Here is a 17,237-nt window from a genome sequence, read left to right on the forward strand (position 1 = left end):
AGTACAAAATAGTGATTGTGCGGGGAAGGTCGTCTTGTGGAATACGCCGTTCCAGGTATTCAATATTTACATATTTCTTCGTATAATAGTCGGCCGCTCTTGGCGGAGCAGTTGCGGTCACGTCAAAGGCGGAGAAGCATGTGGCCAGGAGCCAGGATCCGCCTCCAGCCGATCTGTCGAAGAGACGCCAGTCATTTCGTCGCCGAGTCAGTCCATCTTGCAGGAGTTCTGCTAGAAAAAGGTCCCTCTACCCCGCCTTGTACCGCCAATGTTTGCCATGTTGAAAAAACGCGGATTTGCACGCTGGCATATTAAATGCCGCAGCCAGACTATAGTCCTTAAAACAATGCGTGATTAGAATGACAGCTGTAGAGTACCTATTAGAAAACTCCAAAATTGATGTAGTTAAGTCCATCAGATTGAGGAGTTGTTTTGGACTATAAACTGACATACAACGAGCATATAGATAATACAGTCAATAAATCACTGAAATTACTCGGCTTCATTAACGGAATATCCTCTGATTTTACTAATGTCCGTACAATCAAAACTCTTTATTGCTCGACTGTTCGCCCTCTTCTAGAATATGCCTCCTAGAATAGTGGTCTGGTCTCCATTCTAAGTCAATCGCATAAATCACATTGAATCAGTCCAACATCGCTCGCTTCGAAAATAGCGTGGATGCTCGGACTAGAGAGAGGTAATTATTCTTGTGCTGATATAGAGTCAATGTTCAATATTTCTAGTCTACAAAAACGTAGAACTAATATTGACTCCATATATATGTTCGGCATACTAAATGGTATAATCGATGTTCCATCATTACTGGGACAAGTCAAATTCAATATTCCGACTCGTAGATTGCGAAACAATGAAGTACTGTTCATCGATCAGCTAGAACAAACTATGGCCTTAATTCTCCAATGACTCGTCTTTGTCGTATTGTTAACTCGAGACAAGATCTGGACTTTTTTGGTTTTAGTTTACAACGATTTAAGCGAGCACTAAATAAATAGTCCAGATCTTGTCTCGATGTCCCTTATTTTTGTCAATGCTTCTTTTCTTTTTTTTTATTGTAATATTTAAACCTTATAAATTGTATACATGGACAGTGTCCGTTAATAAATAAATAAGTTGTCAGAAAAACTGACGACATAACTTTGTAGTAACGTCTAATCAGTGATTAATATTGACACACGAAAAATCATTCGTATTTGGCATGTTAATTAATTTTTTTACTACAATGCTTGACATATAAATCAACATAAATATATAAAATCAGTTTCAACAGAGAGGAAAAACATTTTTGAGAGGGAAATATGGAAGTCTAGGCATTTACAGGGCTAATGACCTGTCATTGGCTGGTTTAAGTGGCCACTTTACGCACCGCGTAACATTCACCATTCTGCCCATGTTTGAACATCCACATTTCCTCAACTCTTCCATCTGTTGACGTTTGTGACGTAAAAGAGCTGAAACCTTTATCACGTGGGTGAGACTCATCCGGCTGAACCTAATCACCGACTAGGCAACGCCTACAAACATTTTCCAATTTTTATACTTCTTCTTTTACCAGGTACTAATTCAAGATTACGTCCAAATGCTTGCAGACTGGCTGGATTTCCTCCCTAGGGAGTTGTTCATATTTAAATTTATTTCAACAGAGAGGGAAAACATTTTTGAGAAGGGAATATGGAAGTCTAGGCATTTACAGGGCTAATGACCTGTAATTGGCTGGTTTATGTGGCCCCTTAAATTCAATATTTGAATATCTATTATTTTTAGATTTGGAATTCAATCATAAGCAAGTACCTAGGTACCTACTTACCAATGAAAAGTTACACCTATTTTTCGTTTATCCGAACGGTTTTTACTCAAGATTTTTTAGTTAAGTTTTTTAAGTATGCTTAATTATGTTTAACCTTAAGAGGAAACGCGGTGCGACTTTTTTCGTACAAACGGATTCACGTATTTGCTCTCTGAATTATGGCACAAGATAAATGTTTTTTTTACAATTACAACAACAAACTGTCACGCCGTTTTCCCGTAAGGGTAGGCAGAGAGGATAGAACGCCGCATTACTCTATTTTTGCATTCAGATCTCGCTTCCTCTACATTCATTGGTCATGCCATGTCATGCCATGATTTGGTCATGCCATGTCTGTCTTTTTTTTTTTTTTTCTTTTTTTTTATTTATTGGGGATATCAACAGTAATACATGTAACAAAAATACAACAAATAAAATATACAGAGAATAAAACCAATGACAGATATCCACAGAAATACATTAAATACACGTACAATACATATATATATAGTTGGATAATTTATATAGCGCCATTTTTGTGAAAATCACCTCAAGGGCGCTGCACAATTAATAAATATCCCAGTACATCTTGCAGCTACAGAGCGCATGGACGGTTGGGATTCTAGTTCCTCGTTTTCAATTAAGATCAATAAAAAATTATAACAGATAGGAGCTAGATTACAGGACGTCTTGCAGCTACCGAGCGCATAGACAGTTAGAAATTTAGCCCCCATTTACACATTTTAAAAATTGACAAATAAATTTAGTGTATCAATGATACTAAAAAAAAAAAAAAATAATATGAATAATAAAAAGGAGTAAGATTACAACACGTCTTGCAGCTACTAAGCGCATAGACGATTGGAATTCTAGACTCCATTTGTAACGTACGCGTTACCACGATGAAAGTTTCGCCGGTTCGTCACCCGCGTCTGCCGCAGTCAAGCTTCCCGGCGTAAGTGGGAAGCCGCCCTCCCAGACAGAGCCAAAGACAAAGTCGGAAGGTAGGAGCACAGCTGCGCCGACCGCAAGTCAACCTCAATAGCCCTGAAAAGGACTTTCCACCCGGTCCAAGTGGTGCAGAGAGGCGAAGGCAGTCAGCAGGCAGAGCGGAGCGAAGAGCGAAGTGCAGGAAGGCGAACAGGACGGAGAACGGAATAAAACACGTGTGAACTGTTCAGAGTTAGGAACTCAACTGATTTAATATCTCCAATTGACCGCCTTATAAAGCGGTGCGCGTCGGGCTCCGTGAGTCGGCCATCCCACCCGCGCCGGCTGCCTCGGAGTGGTGGGGGTAATCTTTCCCCGCCACTCGCTACATGCCGCCGGCCGCAGGTGGCGTAAATACGGGCGCTCAATGCCCGTACGGGCCATTTCGTCGGCAGCCGCGACGCGCGCAACATGACATTTACATAATATATTTTTGTACATTTTATTCATTTTAACCTAGCTATTTTTCCCCGGTAATACTGAGGCCAGGCTCGAAAGTGACCATTTTATCTTTATTGAGAGCCCAGCCATCAGTTCTATACATTTACCGGGGATCCTTTCTAATTAATGTATTATTTTAATTTATTCGATTTTACGCGTCCGGAACACTCCCCCCGTGCAGCTAGTCTGTACTATTTTCCTGCTGGGCGCGTTGTTCCTCTTCCTTCATTAGTACGGCGATCTTCACCGCTGGTCTGGTGTAGGTGCCGTTGGTGGTCCGCACCTCGACGACTCGTACTTGTCCGTCAGCTGCTGGTTCTGCACGGGTGACTCTGCCGCGAGGCCAAGAATTCCGCGGCAGATTTGGGTCCATGATGAGCGCGAGGTCCCCGACCTGTATTGGAGGCGCGGGCTCGCGCCATTTCTTCCTGTGCGCCAAGGTGGGAAGATACTCCCTCAGCCATCGGCGCCAAAACATGTCGGCCATTTTCTGGGCGATCCTCCATTGCTTATGAAGGCAGGCCCCTTCTTCCCTTTTGTTATAATATGCCAGAGTTGGCTGTGTGTTGGCTGACCCGAGCAAGAAGTGGTTCGGGGTCAGCGGTGCTTCGTCGTTGGGCTTGGTTGACACATGCGTGAGCGGGTGATTGTTCACGGTGTACTCTGCTTCAGCCAATATGGTTTTGAGGGTCTCCTCTCTTGGAGCCTGCTCGTTGAGGGTTGCGTGGAGGGCTCGTTTTACAGATCTCACGAGTCTTTCCCACGCTCCCCCCATATGAGGTGATGAGGGCGGAATGAATTTCCACTCAATTTTGCGAACTGTAAGTTCGGCGAGCATTCTGGGGTCCGCCAGGAGCTCGTCTACGGCCTGTTTCAGCTCTTTGTCCGCTCCCCTGAAGTTGGTAGCGTTGTCCGAGTATAACGCGTGTGGGCAGCCTCTGCGGGCGGCCATCCTTCTTATGGCCATTATGGCGGAGTCGCTTTCGAGGGACGACGCTAGCTCCAGGTGGATCGCGCGTGTGGTGAGGCAGGTGAACAGTGCCCCATAGCGCTTTTCTTTTCTTCGGCCGTTGGTGATCATCATCGGCCCGAAGAAGTCAAGCCCGCAGTGCGTGAACGGCGGCGTCCTGAAGGCCAGTCGGGCCTCAGGCAGTTGCCCCATCAGCGGGGGTTGGGGCCGGCTGCGCAGCATTTTACACAGCGGGCACCATCGTGTTATCTTCCTCACAGCCCCGCGGAGTCGCAGGATGAGGTAGCTGGCTCTCAGGTCGGCGATCGTCCTCTCGACTCCCGGGTGGCCACCCTTCCGGTGGCTGTGCGTGATCAGCAGCCGGGTGTATGGGCAGGTCCCGTCCATGATAGGCGGCGCGCTGCAGTCCTCTGCGAAGCTGTGTGCCGCTTGGATGCGCGTTCCCATCCGGATGACTCCCTCTTCGTCTAAGAAGGGTGCCGCTGCATGGAGGCGGCTGTGCGGCGGGATAGGCGCCTTTCGTCTCAGGAGCTCCAGCTCTTCTCCGAAAGCCGTCTCCTGGGACCGCTTCAGCAGCATGATTTCTGCGGCCCGTGTTTCTGAGGCGTGAAGTTCAAAGGTCCCCCCTGGGGACGGCAGGGACTCGTGGCGGCGGCATCGTGCGATGAATCGCAGCACCCATGCCGTCGCCCTGACGAGTCGGGTCCACGACGAGAAGCGCTGCACCTGGGGTAGGGCCTCCGTCCGTCTGATGTGGCCCACGAAGTGGCGGGGTTGTTTCCGCTCCAGCGTCTTCTCGTCCGGTTGTTGTAGTAACTTCTTCTCTTTCGGCCAGTCGGCTTCCCCTTTTCTCAGGAAGCCGGGGCCTCCGAACCATAGTCCCGACCTCGCAAGGTCGGGTGGGCCCTTGTCGCGGGTCCCTATGTCGGCTGGGTTGTCCTTGGTGGGGACCCATTTCCAGTCCCGTACGTCTGTGAGCTCGTCAATCTCGCCCAGCCTGTTTGCGACGAACGTGCTGTACCGCAGTGGGTCGGTTCGCAGCCAACACAGGACCGTGCTCGAGTCCGTCCAGAACACGGTTTGGGTGATGAGAGCTCGACTCTCTTTTTTTATGGTGGCGGCCATCCTTGCCGCTAGTAGCGCTGCCTGGAGTTCTAGTCTAGGCACTGACAGAGGCTTTAGGGGGGCCACCTTGCACTTCGCCATTGCGAAACTTGTGGTATCGGCCCCCACAAAGTATGCCACTGTGCAGCATGCCTGCTCTGACGCGTCGCAGAACACGTGCAGTGTCACGGGTTCTTTCTGCCCTTGCAGCGAGCATCTCGGTATTGTACAGCCGTTCGCTGCCAGCAGGTCGCGCCATTCCAACCACTTTTCGGCGTGGTCCGGTTGCAGCGGTTGGTCCCAACCTGTGTTTGTCCTCCAGATGGCTTGCAGCAATATCTTCGCCCGTATCGTGAGGCACGCAATGAAGCCTACTGGGTCGAAGATACTCATGGCGGCGCTCAACATGCCGCGCTTGGTGGGTCGCTCCGGGATGGCTGCACTTTCGGCTCCGTGCCGAAATATAAATAGGTCGCTCTTGGGATCCCATACGATCCCGAGGACCCGCTCCGTCATTACTTCTTCCCCTATGGTGACTGCTGTATTGGCCCGGTCGTCGGCCTTTACTTCTTCCAGGACATCTGGTTTGTTTGAAGCCCACCCGGTGAGCCGGAACCCGCCATTGCCGAGTACGAGGGTAACATCTCGTACCAGGCTTGCAGCTGTTTCTTCGCTGTCTGTGGCGTCTAGGTAGTCATCCATGTACATATTGTGCTCGATCGCCTCTGCTGCGGCGGGAAATTCTTTCGCGTGTGCTCGTGCGACTGTGTTTCGCACGAATTGCGCGCTGCTGGGTGAGCACTTCGCTCCAAACATCATGGACGCGAAGACAAACGTGTCGGGCTCCTGCCCGTCCTGCGTCCGCCATAGGAACCGCTGCGATTGCTGGTCGGCTTCCCGGATTCTTATCCGCAGGAACATCTCCCGTATGTCGGCCGCGATGGCTACTCGTCCCTCTCTGAAGCGGATCACGTTTCCGAGGAGGGATGAAAGCAGGTCAGGTCCCGTCAGTAGATGGTCGTTCAACGCCGTCCTCTGGAACTGGGCGGCGGCGTCGAACACGACCCTTATCTTGCCAGGCTTGTTGGGGTTTGTCACCGCGAAGTGGGGCAGGTACCATTTGCGCGAATGGTGGGCGTCTACCTCCTCGCGGCTTAGTTTGACGGCGTATCCCTTTTCAATGTAGTCCGCCATCTTGGCGCGATATGCGATCGCCAGTATCGGATCCTTCCGTAGTTTATTTTCCAGGGAGTGCAGCCGCTTCATGGCTGCTTGCCGGTTGCAGGGCAAAGAATCTCCGTCTTTCGCCCACAGTAAACCGGTCTCCCATCGTCCGGATGGTAGTTGTGTGGTTGAGCTGCTCATGAGCTCCGCCGCTCGCACATCTGCGGCGCGGCAACGTTCCAGGGTGGTTACACCTAGCGAGTCAACGGCGAAGCTCTTCTTTACCAGTTCCGCTAAGTCCCTTTCACCCTGGCCGTCTGGGGGTAATTCAAAGGCGGGGTGTACAGCCCCGCCGTAGGTGACGGCTCCTAGGGCCGTCTCGATGGTTAGCCGCCCGTCCTCTTGTAGGACTGGCGGGCCTGTAGATACCATTAGGGTGGCGTAATCAAGACCGATTAACATCTTCGGCTTGATGCCTGGCCCGTGTGTCTTGGTGCTCTTTCGGTTGCGGTGCGGCAGATCCATGACCCGCACCGTCTGTGCCTGGACACCAAATTCTTTGTTTCCTTTAACGAGGATTACGGATACACGCTGTGATTGTAGCGTGTCCGTGTTCCCACTGGCACCGATGAGTCTCAACTCCTCGCAGGCCCCGGTGGCGCCCACTGCACGGGCGACATCCTCCTCGAGGAGAGTTACCGATGAACCCTCGTCTAGTAGTGCGTGGATCTCCATTGACCCACGCGGGCCCTTCAAGGTTACTGGCACTACCTTGAAGGTCACTGGGACTTCCGTTCGCCTTGTCAATAAGACTTGCTCGTTCGGCGTACTGTCCACTCTCTCGCGGTGTAGCGACCGATGATGCCGCCCGTGGCACTCGTCGCACTTCGCCGCTTCACAGGTGGTCGTTTTGTGTCCCGGTTCCAGGCATCCGTAGCACACGAACTTGGCACGCACAATTGTCCACCTCTCCTCTACCGTTTTCCGGAGAAACTTCCGGCATTGTCCGAATGCGTGTCCACTCATGTCGCAGAACAGGCATTTTTTGTCCTGAGTGAGAAACACGTGCCTTTCTTGGGTACGCCTTTTCTCCACTCGGGCGGGTTCTGTGCTGATCCCGATGCAACCCGCATTCGGTATTGCACCGGTCAGTCTCGCTAGCCACAGTGCCAGATCCCTGGGGGTAGCTTTTCTCACGGTATCCGCTCGTGACATAATCCACATCATCCTCTCGACTCGTGGCAGCTTCTGAGTCATCTCGGACAGAAGCTTCGGGGAGGAGAGGTGGCTTCCATCGAGGCCCTCTACGGTCGATACGACGTTTCTTATCGCGACCGCGTAGTCCGTCAGGGCCTCCAGGGATGCGTTGTCGGCCAGTTTAGGGAGTTTTCTTATCCGCTCCAGTACTCTGTCCACGACGATCTCCGGGTGTCCAAAGGCGGCCTCTAACATCTTCACAATGTCCGGCACATTTCGGGGATCTACCAGCAAAGACGACACTGTGGCCTTGGCCCGTCCTGTGAGGGCTCGTTGCAGACGGAGAATGTTCTCCGCGTTTGTAAGGGAGCACATCTGTGTCGATTGATCAAATTGCGCCTTAAATATTCGCCATTCTAGCGGGTCGCCGGAGAATTGCGGTAGATCCCTAGCGCCGGTTTGCCTCGCCATGAACGTGTGCCACTCCGGCGGCTGTCTGTATTTCGTCACAGGCTCGCCGGTGGCACCCGGCGGCATGTATTCCGTGGGTAGCCCCTCTTGTACCCACGCGCTCACCGGGTCACGAAACTCGTAGCCCCCCAGTGGTATAGTACGTGCCGCTACGGGCTCGCCTGGCCCGGCGGCGTAGCGTACGTCGGCGTCCTCCCTTCGGCTGTGTGCAGGTGGCGCCTCATTGTCCCGATGCCGCTCATTGTAGCGGCCTTGTAAATGTGCGTTTGTCGCTCCGGCGTAGGCCGGCTCAGCGGCGTAGCGTGTGTTGGCGGGCTCCTTCATCCTGGAGTCCGTCTCTGCGACCGGGTGCCTCCGTGGCACCCCGTCTCTCACCCGGCCGCTGTCGTAGTGGCTCGGCGGAAATGTGTACGCCGCTCCGGTGTCCTCCGGATCAGCGGCGTAGCGTGTGTTGGCGGCCTCCTTCGTCCTGGAGTCCGCCTCTGCGACCGGGTGCCTCCGTGGCACCCCGTCTCTCACCCGGCCGCTGTCGTAGTGGCTCGGCGGAAGTGTGTACGCCGCTCCGGTGTCCTCCGGATCAGCGGCGTAGCGTGCGGTGGCGGCCTCCCTTGCTCTGAAGGCTGCTTCCGTGTCGGCGACAGGGCGCTTCCATGCGGCCCCGTCTCTCACCCGGCCGCTGTCGTAGTGGCTCGGTGGATGGATGTACGCCGCTCCGGTGTCCTCCGGATCAGCGGCGTAGCGTGTGGTGTGGCGTGCGGCGGCGGCCTCCCTTGTGCTGAAGGCTGCTTCCGCGTCGGTGACAGGGCGCTTCCGAGCGGCCCCGTCTCTCGCCCGGCTGCTGTCGTAGTGGCTCGGCTGCTGGATGTACGCCGCTCCGGTATCCTCCGGATCAGCGGCGTAGCGTGCGGCGTGGCGTGCGGCGGCAGCCTCCCTCGTACTGAGGGCTGCGTCGGTCCTAGACGCGTCTGACGTCAGCGGCAGCGGCTTGTGAGCCGGTTCCGACGTCCCGTGCGATGTGAGGTCCCTCTCGATGGTGGGCGTGAGGGGGGTTGCCATGTCTCGTCTGGCGTCCTCTCTCGCGTTGGCGGCCTTCAGCGCGGCGATGATCTCGTTGAGGCTGCTCACCTGCCTCTCGTGATGCGCCTCGCGTTCCTCCATCTGTCGGCGAAATGTCGCCGATGAGATGGACCGCTCCGAGGGTGCGGATCCCTCGTCCGAGTCCTTTTGTTCCTCCAGAAGTCCTTGATGAGGCTCCTCCTGGCAGTCGTGTGAAGGCCCTGGCTGGGGCTCCTCCTGATGTGCTCGTACAGACCCCGGTTGGGGCTCCTGTAGCTCCTCTTCGTGCTCCGTGCCGGCGTCTCGACGCGTTCCCGAACGCGTCGACACAGGCGATCTGTTGACCGGCATGCTGTAGGTGTGTTGTAGACTGGAGACCACTGGCGACGATCCTTAGCTCCGAAGGACCAAATGTAACGTACGCGTTACCACGATGAAAGTTTCGCCGGTTCGTCACCCGCGTCTGCCGCAGTCAAGCTTCCCGGCGTAAGTGGGAAGCCGCCCTCCCAGACAGAGCCAAAGACAAAGTCGGAAGGTAGGAGCACAGCTGCGCCGACCGCAAGTCAACCTCAATAGCCCTGAAAAGGACTTTCCACCCGGTCCAAGTGGTGCAGAGAGGCGAAGGCAGTCAGCAGGCAGAGCGGAGCGAAGATCGAAGTGCAGGAAGGCGAACAGGACGGAGAACGGAATAAAACACGTGTGAACTGTTCAGAGTTAGGAACTCAACTGATTTAATATCTCCAATTGACCGCCTTATAAAGCGGTGCGCGTCGGGCTCCGTGAGTCGGCCATCCCACCCGCGCCGGCTGCCTCGGAGTGGTGGGGGTAATCTTTCCCCGCCACTCGCTACATGCCGCCGGCCGCAGGTGGCGTAAATACGGGCGCTCAATGCCCGTACGGGCCATTTCGTCGGCAGCCGCGACGCGCGCAACATGACATTTACATAATATATTTTTGTACATTTTATTCATTTTAACCTAGCTATTTTTCCCCGGTAATACTGAGGCCAGGCTCGAAAGTGACCATTTTATCTTTATTGAGAGCCCAGCCATCAGTTCTATACATTTACCGGGGATCCTTTCTAATTAATGTATTATTTTAATTTATTCGATTTTACGCGTCCGGAACACCATTTATAAAATTAAGGTATTTTTAAGTTGGTATATGAAAGCTAGATAACCAATCATCGTGCAGCTACAAAGCGCATGGACGAGTGGAATTCTAGCAAAGTTAGAATGATATCAATAAATTTATAAAAAATAGAGCATAGTAGTAAGTTTGTCAAGTGTTCATGCCAAGAACTAAGCAATAAAAAACTAAATAAATAAAGCACTGTATCAACTCCATGGTTAACAAAGGGAGATAGATGTCCGAAGAGAACCTTTTGTAGACAGTAGGTAGATATCGTCACCATGTGGTCCACTAGGCTGCTGGAGAATTTCTGGAAACGCACGTGTGTAGACTGGGGGATTATGCCTATTGTTCCAACGACTCGGTGTCCATTTTGGTCCGTATTATTTCATTTTATGAGACGCAACATTCCTGTTCAATTCACATTTTTAAATGAAAACATACTAGTGTGTTTGTGTGAGTGTAAGTGAGTGAGAGGGTGGGTGTTATATTGGAATGAGGGTGGACATGTGTGTAAATATTGCACAAGTGTCAAGTGTCGAAAATACAAATATATTTAAAATATTAAGAATTAGAGATAAAATATAATAAAATAAGACTTTATTATTGAAACTAAGTATAAGACAGACAAGTATGTTTTAAGACGCGCATTTTAAATGTTATTTTTTTACAATCAAATGGATCAATAAGGGGAAAGTTCAAATTATATTCACTAACAAAACGTACAAGTGGAGAGTTCTGGGCATAGTGCGTACGAACTGCTGGCAGATGAAATAGAGAGCTCGACGTGTGACGGGTGCGGTAGCCGGGGACATTTAATGATAACTCCGACAAAAGAGCCGGACTATCAAGGCGTCCACTGAGTATGTCACGAAGCACCCCCATGTCCAACAGTAGACGGCGATCTTCTAAAGTGAGCAAGTGGTTTTTTTGCGGGAAGACATATAATTGAGATCGGTATACCTGCATCTCCAGTTAAGATGTATTAGAAATGTCTTCCTCAATTTCTGCATCCATGAGCATTCGCATTGTAAATATTTTTAGCCGTTTTTTCGTCGTCCATTCGCTCTACATGTCCGAACCGGCGCGGAGGTTTTTTTAACACGTTACACATATTTGCAATTGGCGTGTCCCTGCATTGTTTCGTTTTCAAAAAATGGTTTATTATGGGAACTAGAACCACTCGAACCCGTAAAAAAGCACAGCTATCTGCTGTCTTCGGGCGCACGATATACAAATATAACTATTATTGAAAAACGTAAAACATACAGTGTTTGAGATGGAATGAACAAATTGAAACTACAACTGCAAAAATTAAGCGCTTAATACATTTTTTCATCCCACTTAGAAATATACTTAAAGTCCCGGACTTGAAACACCTATACCATGCACTGGCAAATTCTGTGTTGACTTACGCTCTAATTGGTTGGGGAGCTTGCGCAAAAACCGCCATTGAACCTGTAACAATTGCACACAAATCTTTAATCCGAGTCATTTAAAAAAAAACATTTCGTTATTTGGATGACTTGCTCTTCAAAGAATTCAGAGTACTGAATATTATTCAACAGTATATACTGAGAACGGTGGTGGTTACACACATCAATACAGACATTTACCCGAGCGTCAATCACAACCGTAATACAAGATACTCTAATAGGGATCTGATACTAAGTGAAGGGGTCAACACTGTTCTGGCATCGAGACAACACTATAACGTAGGCAAAAAGGTCCATAACCGTTTGCCAGAATCGTGGAAAGACGGGAGTGTTGTCAAGTTACGGAAGGTGTTGACCTCGCTCTTTCATGACATTGGTCGTAGGGAGTCAGAAAAGTTGATGCATGCCACGGATTGGAGAACCTTACTGGATGTCAAAAATAAAATGTAAAAAATAAGGAATAATTTAAAAAAATATATATTTACAGATGACAACCATGAAGTTTCGCATAAATAAATTGTCTATGTTTTTATGAATGTATGTATGTGTATGCGCATGGGTGTATGTACGTGTGTGTATGTACATGTGTATATATGTGTATATTTATATATATGTGTGTATATATGTGTATGTCTGTATGTATATGAATCAAAATGTGTATCCGAATAAGTTTATATTTTGTTTGTCTGTGCTCTATATTAATTTGTTAACTATTATAATATATTAAAATGTAATTGCCTAGCTTGGAACGGGGTATGTACCCTTGTTAGCTGGGCAAAGTGAGCATGGAATTGTATTTTGATAAATATATATGCGTGTATATGGAAGTCGTGGCAGGATCAGATAAACTAAAATCTTAAGTCTGGTCATGTCAAAAGCAGACAGAACCGAAGAGATGGAAGGAAGGAAGATGTATGACAAGATGTATGAATGTGTCAGAAGCTAGGATTGTATGCCAGGATAGACGTGTGTGGCGGTCCATTCTCTCTGCCTACCCCTACGGGAAATGGCGTGATGGTAGTAGTAGTAACAATCAGATTATTTCATTAAATTCCTTATAATTTATATGCATTTATTTATTTTTACTGGATATTTGGTAATACTAAAAAAATATCAATCGAGTTATCCACAATAATAATACCCATATGTATGTACACGCAGGTACATTTTTTTTAAAATGTGGCTTACCTATAAAAAATGTTACCGTTCGCCACTGCTGTGGGCTCCACGCGAAATTGCATCTGGCTCGTGCACAGAGATAATTTCACAGAGAAAAGTTACATTTGTTGTGTCTGTTGTAATATTAAAACAGGTTACAGCTAACTGCGTAAAACGTGTTTATTATTTTTAACCCTTAATTACTATGTATAAGCCAAAATGGATCATACACAGCTCATTTTTACAGTCCACGCCGTCAAACTATGGGTATTTTTTACGGCATTAATCTACTAATTTAAAAAAATATATTATTGAAATTGAAAACATAAACGTAATATTTTTATATATAATTCTTCTGTACGTGTGATGTCACTGAACTCCTCCTAAACGGCTTAACTGATTTTTAATTTTTAGAAAAATTTCAATCGAATGTGTATAAAAAAATTTAGAAGCATTAATCTATTTTGCATCTACCTACCAGGCCTGCATTCGACGAGAATGCACATATTGTAATGGTAAATCCATCTGAGATTGGTTTCGATTTGATGTTTTTAAGAATTACTTTTAGGCCATTCTCAGTCAATTCTCCATTGTTGTCTCTTTTGCTTGTGGTGACGCGATGTTACACCACCGCGCGCAAAGGAATTATTTACCACAGTCTTTTAAGAGTTGAAGAATCACCGGAATAAAAAGAACAGCACTCCTTACCAAAATTATATGTGTTTGACAAACGATTAGTATTAATTCATGTTGTGATTTTAAATAATTAGGACTCTTGTCATATCTTGTAAACTGGTTTGTGAGTACCTCAGTGGTCACGTATTGACCATCAATAATCATGATCAATTTAGATATTATACAGATGACCCTCCAATAGATATTTGTATATATTTTATTTATTTTAGTTATTTTTATTATTTTATTCATTTTATTAATTTTATTTTATTTATGTGATTTATTTAATTTATTTTGTTTTATTTTCTTTATTCACATTATGCACTTTATTCATTTTGTTTTTTCTTTATTTAGTTAATTTTGTGTATTTTATTCATTTTATTGATTTTATTTATTTTATTTTATTTATTTGATTTATTTAATTTAATTTATTTTATTTATTTTAATTTCTTTATTCAGATTATTCACTTTATTCATTTTGTTAATTTTGTGTATTTTATTTATTTCATTAATTTTATTAATTTTATTCATTTTATTTATTTGATTTATATGATTTATTTTATTTTATTTTATTTTCTTTATTCACATTATTCACTTTATTCAGTTTGTTTTTTCTTTATTTAGTTAATTTTGTGTATTTTATTGATTTTATTTATTTTATTTTATTTATTTGATTTATTTAATTTAATTTATTTTATTTATTTCAATTTCTTTATTCACATTTTTCACTTTATTCATTTTGTTTTTTGTTTATTTGGCTAATTTTGTGTATTTTATTAATTTTATTCATTTTATTTATTTTATTTTCTTTATTCACATTATTCACTTTATTCATTTTGTTTTTTGTTTATTTGGCTAATTTTGTGTATTTTATTAATTTTATTCATTTTATTTATTTTATTTTCTTTATTCACATTATTCACTTTATTCAGTTTGTTTTTTCTTTATTTAGTTAATTTTGTGTATTTTATTGATTTTATTTATTTTATTTTATTTATTTGATTTATTTAATTTAATTTATTTTATTTATTTCAATTTCTTTATTCACATTTTTCACTTTATTCATTTTGTTTTTTGTTTATTTGGCTAATTTTGTGTATTTTATTAATTTTATTCATTTTATTTATTTTATTTTCTTTATTCACATTATTCACTTTATTCATTTTGTTTTTTGTTTATTTGGCTAATTTTGTGTATTTTATTAATTTTATTCATTTTATTTATTTTATTTTCTTTATTCACATTATTCACTTTATTCATTTTGTTTTTTGTTTATTTGGCTAATTTTGTGTATTTTATTAATTTTATTCATTTTATTTATTTTATTTTCTTTATTCACATTATTCACTTTATTCATTTTGTTTTTTGTTTATTTGGCTAATTTTGTGTATTTTATTTATTTTATTCATTTTATTTATTTTATTTTCTTTATTCACATTATTCACTTTATTCATTTTGTTTTTTGTTTATTTGGTTAATTTTGTGTATTTTATTTATTTTATTAATTTTATCCATTTTATTCATTTTTTCAATTTTATTCATTTTATTCATTTAATTTGTTTTATTTTATTTATTCGATTTATTTCATTTTATTTTATTTTCTTTATTCATTTTGTTTTTTTTTATTTGGTTAATTTTGTGTATTTTATTTATTATATTCATTTTATTCATTTCATTCATTTTATTTATTTAATTTTATTTCTTTGATTTATTCACAGTCCGATGTATTCAAATATGATTCTACGCTTCTCCTGTACATTTATAAATTATATGGTTAGAGACATGAGTGCCAACATAACGCCACAAATAAAATAATAAAAATACATAAATAATAATAAATAAAATAAATATAAAAATATAAAATAAAATATCTAATAAAAATATAAAATATAAATAATATAAAAGTAATATAGATGAAAACAAATAGATCGCGTAATCTCATTTTTTCGCATGCAAAACACATTTTAATATCCAATTACTTGCAGTACTGGACTTTCTTATTGGCTGATAAACACAAACGTACACAGTCATTATCTTTAGTTGATAACGCAGGTCAATATGCCACAAAACATAAATATAGTAAGGAATAATCTCGCCGTGGTCCCGAGCCGCGAGACTGTACAGTGACCTATGCACCGCTCGGTGCGGACAGAGAGACGGCGATGAAAAAAAATTCCAATAAAAATCGACAGTATTTTGATTACGTTCAAATGTTTGTAGACAGGGCGAATTTCACTTCTCGTTTCCGAAACTGGCAGTCATGTCAGAATTTAATTCGGCTTCAAAATTAACTCTCATATTTTTAAAAGGCTTTTAAGAAAAAAAGTGCCAACTTCAGGGCGGTTAAAATTTAAGTAAATCACGATTAAAGGAAAAATTGCTCGGTGGAACAAAATTTTAGTCACTTATAAAGCGTAGATAAACGTATCGAGGGGTTCTAGACCCGTCGATTCAAACCGATGTACTTACATCGAAACTTGATGGTGGGGGGATCGGTAGCGTATCTTAGAAATCGGTCCGGAGAATTTTACCTTTAGCTATGACGTCATACTGAAGCTTTGTCATCAAAGCTTGAAGTTTTCGAAAAAGTATTTTTTTTTGGATTTAAGTAAGAAAATCAGTCCAATGAAATTTTATAATGTGCATTAAACCTTATTAAATAAGCATGAGTTTCAAAATTATTAACAACAACAACAAACCATCACGCCGTTGCCCCGTAAGGGTAGGCAGAGAGGATAGAACGCCACATCACTCTATCTTTGCATACAGATCTCGCTTCTTCTACATTGATACATCTTCTCATGCACACGCGCCGATTATTATTCCGACTTTTGACATGTCCATCTTTAAGTATTTGTTGGGTTTGGTCGTGCCATGTCTTTCTCGGTCTACCTCTATTTCTGCATCCATCAACATTCGCATTGTAAATATTCTTAGCCGTTCTTTCGCCGTCCATTCGCTCTACATGTCCAAACCAGCGCAGAGCTCCTTTCTTGATTTTATTTATTTATTTATATATATACATTTATTTATTTATATATTTATTTATATATTTATTTATTTATTTATTTATTTATTTATTTATTTATTTATTTATTTATTTATTTATTTATTTATTTATTTATTTATTTATTTATTTATTTATTTATTTATTTATTTATTTATTTATTTATTTATTTATTTATTTATTTATTTATTTATATCTTTAATTATTTATTTATTTATTTATTTATTTATTTATTTATTTATTTATTTATCATATATACGGCCTAAGCCAATTACAACAGTTATATGAAGAAACATAAATGCAAGAAACTGAACAAAAAGAACATAAAACTATTTAGCAAAGACAAACAAGGGCAAAACAATAATTGTATACAATGTATTCATAAAAACGAAAGACCTAAGACTTCGAGCCAAACCATGCCAATCCAACTTCATCCCACACTGTTTAGTCGCGAAGAGATCTACGAAAAGCCGGAAGATCTATCCCAAAAAATTCCAAGTCGTGTGATGAATTGACTAATCTACACATTCTGGACATTGGGGCATAAAAACCAAAGTTGCTCTTGGAAGATTTTATAAATAGCAGATTTAGACTTCTGGTGACACGGTTGGGAACATGAAAATAAATTGA

At 43.6% G+C, this 17,237-nt stretch overlaps 2 protein-coding genes across 3 annotated transcripts in view; one reads left to right on the forward strand and one right to left on the reverse strand.

The window, feature by feature from the left end:
- Positions 1 to 17,237, forward strand: part of LOC148277103 (trypsin-1-like) — a 38,307-nt gene continuing 21,070 nt past the window's right edge. For both annotated transcript variants that reach the window (XR_015823590.1, XM_088233328.1), the window contains exon 1: positions 1 to 55. The gene's annotated coding sequence lies outside the window, so the exon portion shown is untranslated. The remainder of the gene's footprint in view (positions 56 to 17,237) is intronic.
- Positions 3,420 to 9,551, reverse strand: LOC148277104 (uncharacterized). The gene is made up of 2 exons (XM_088233332.1): positions 9,083 to 9,551; positions 3,420 to 8,482 (listed from the first exon to the last, which is right to left on the reverse strand). Exons 1-2 carry the CDS (start codon positions 9,549 to 9,551, stop codon positions 3,420 to 3,422), a joined length of 5,532 nt encoding a protein of 1,843 aa, XP_088089458.1.

The sequence above is a fragment of the Micrasema longulum genome, unplaced genomic scaffold (genome assembly GCF_059751315.1).
Source record: "Micrasema longulum isolate JH-2025_06_02 unplaced genomic scaffold, ASM5975131v1 h1tg001083l, whole genome shotgun sequence".
In the NCBI taxonomy this organism is placed as follows: Eukaryota; Metazoa; Arthropoda; class Insecta; order Trichoptera; family Brachycentridae; genus Micrasema; species Micrasema longulum.

What these genes read in the sequence shown, in the direction of transcription:
- LOC148277104 (XM_088233332.1), bottom strand. Translation starts at nt 9,551, where the DNA reads ATGCCGGTCAACAGATCGCCTGTGTCGACGCGTTCGGGAACGCGTCGA. An exon ending in TAGGACCGACGCAGCCCTCA is followed by an intron (nt 8,483 to 9,082) that starts GTACGAGGGAGG and finishes ACCCGGTCGCAG; the next exon opens with AGACGGACTCCAGGATGAAG.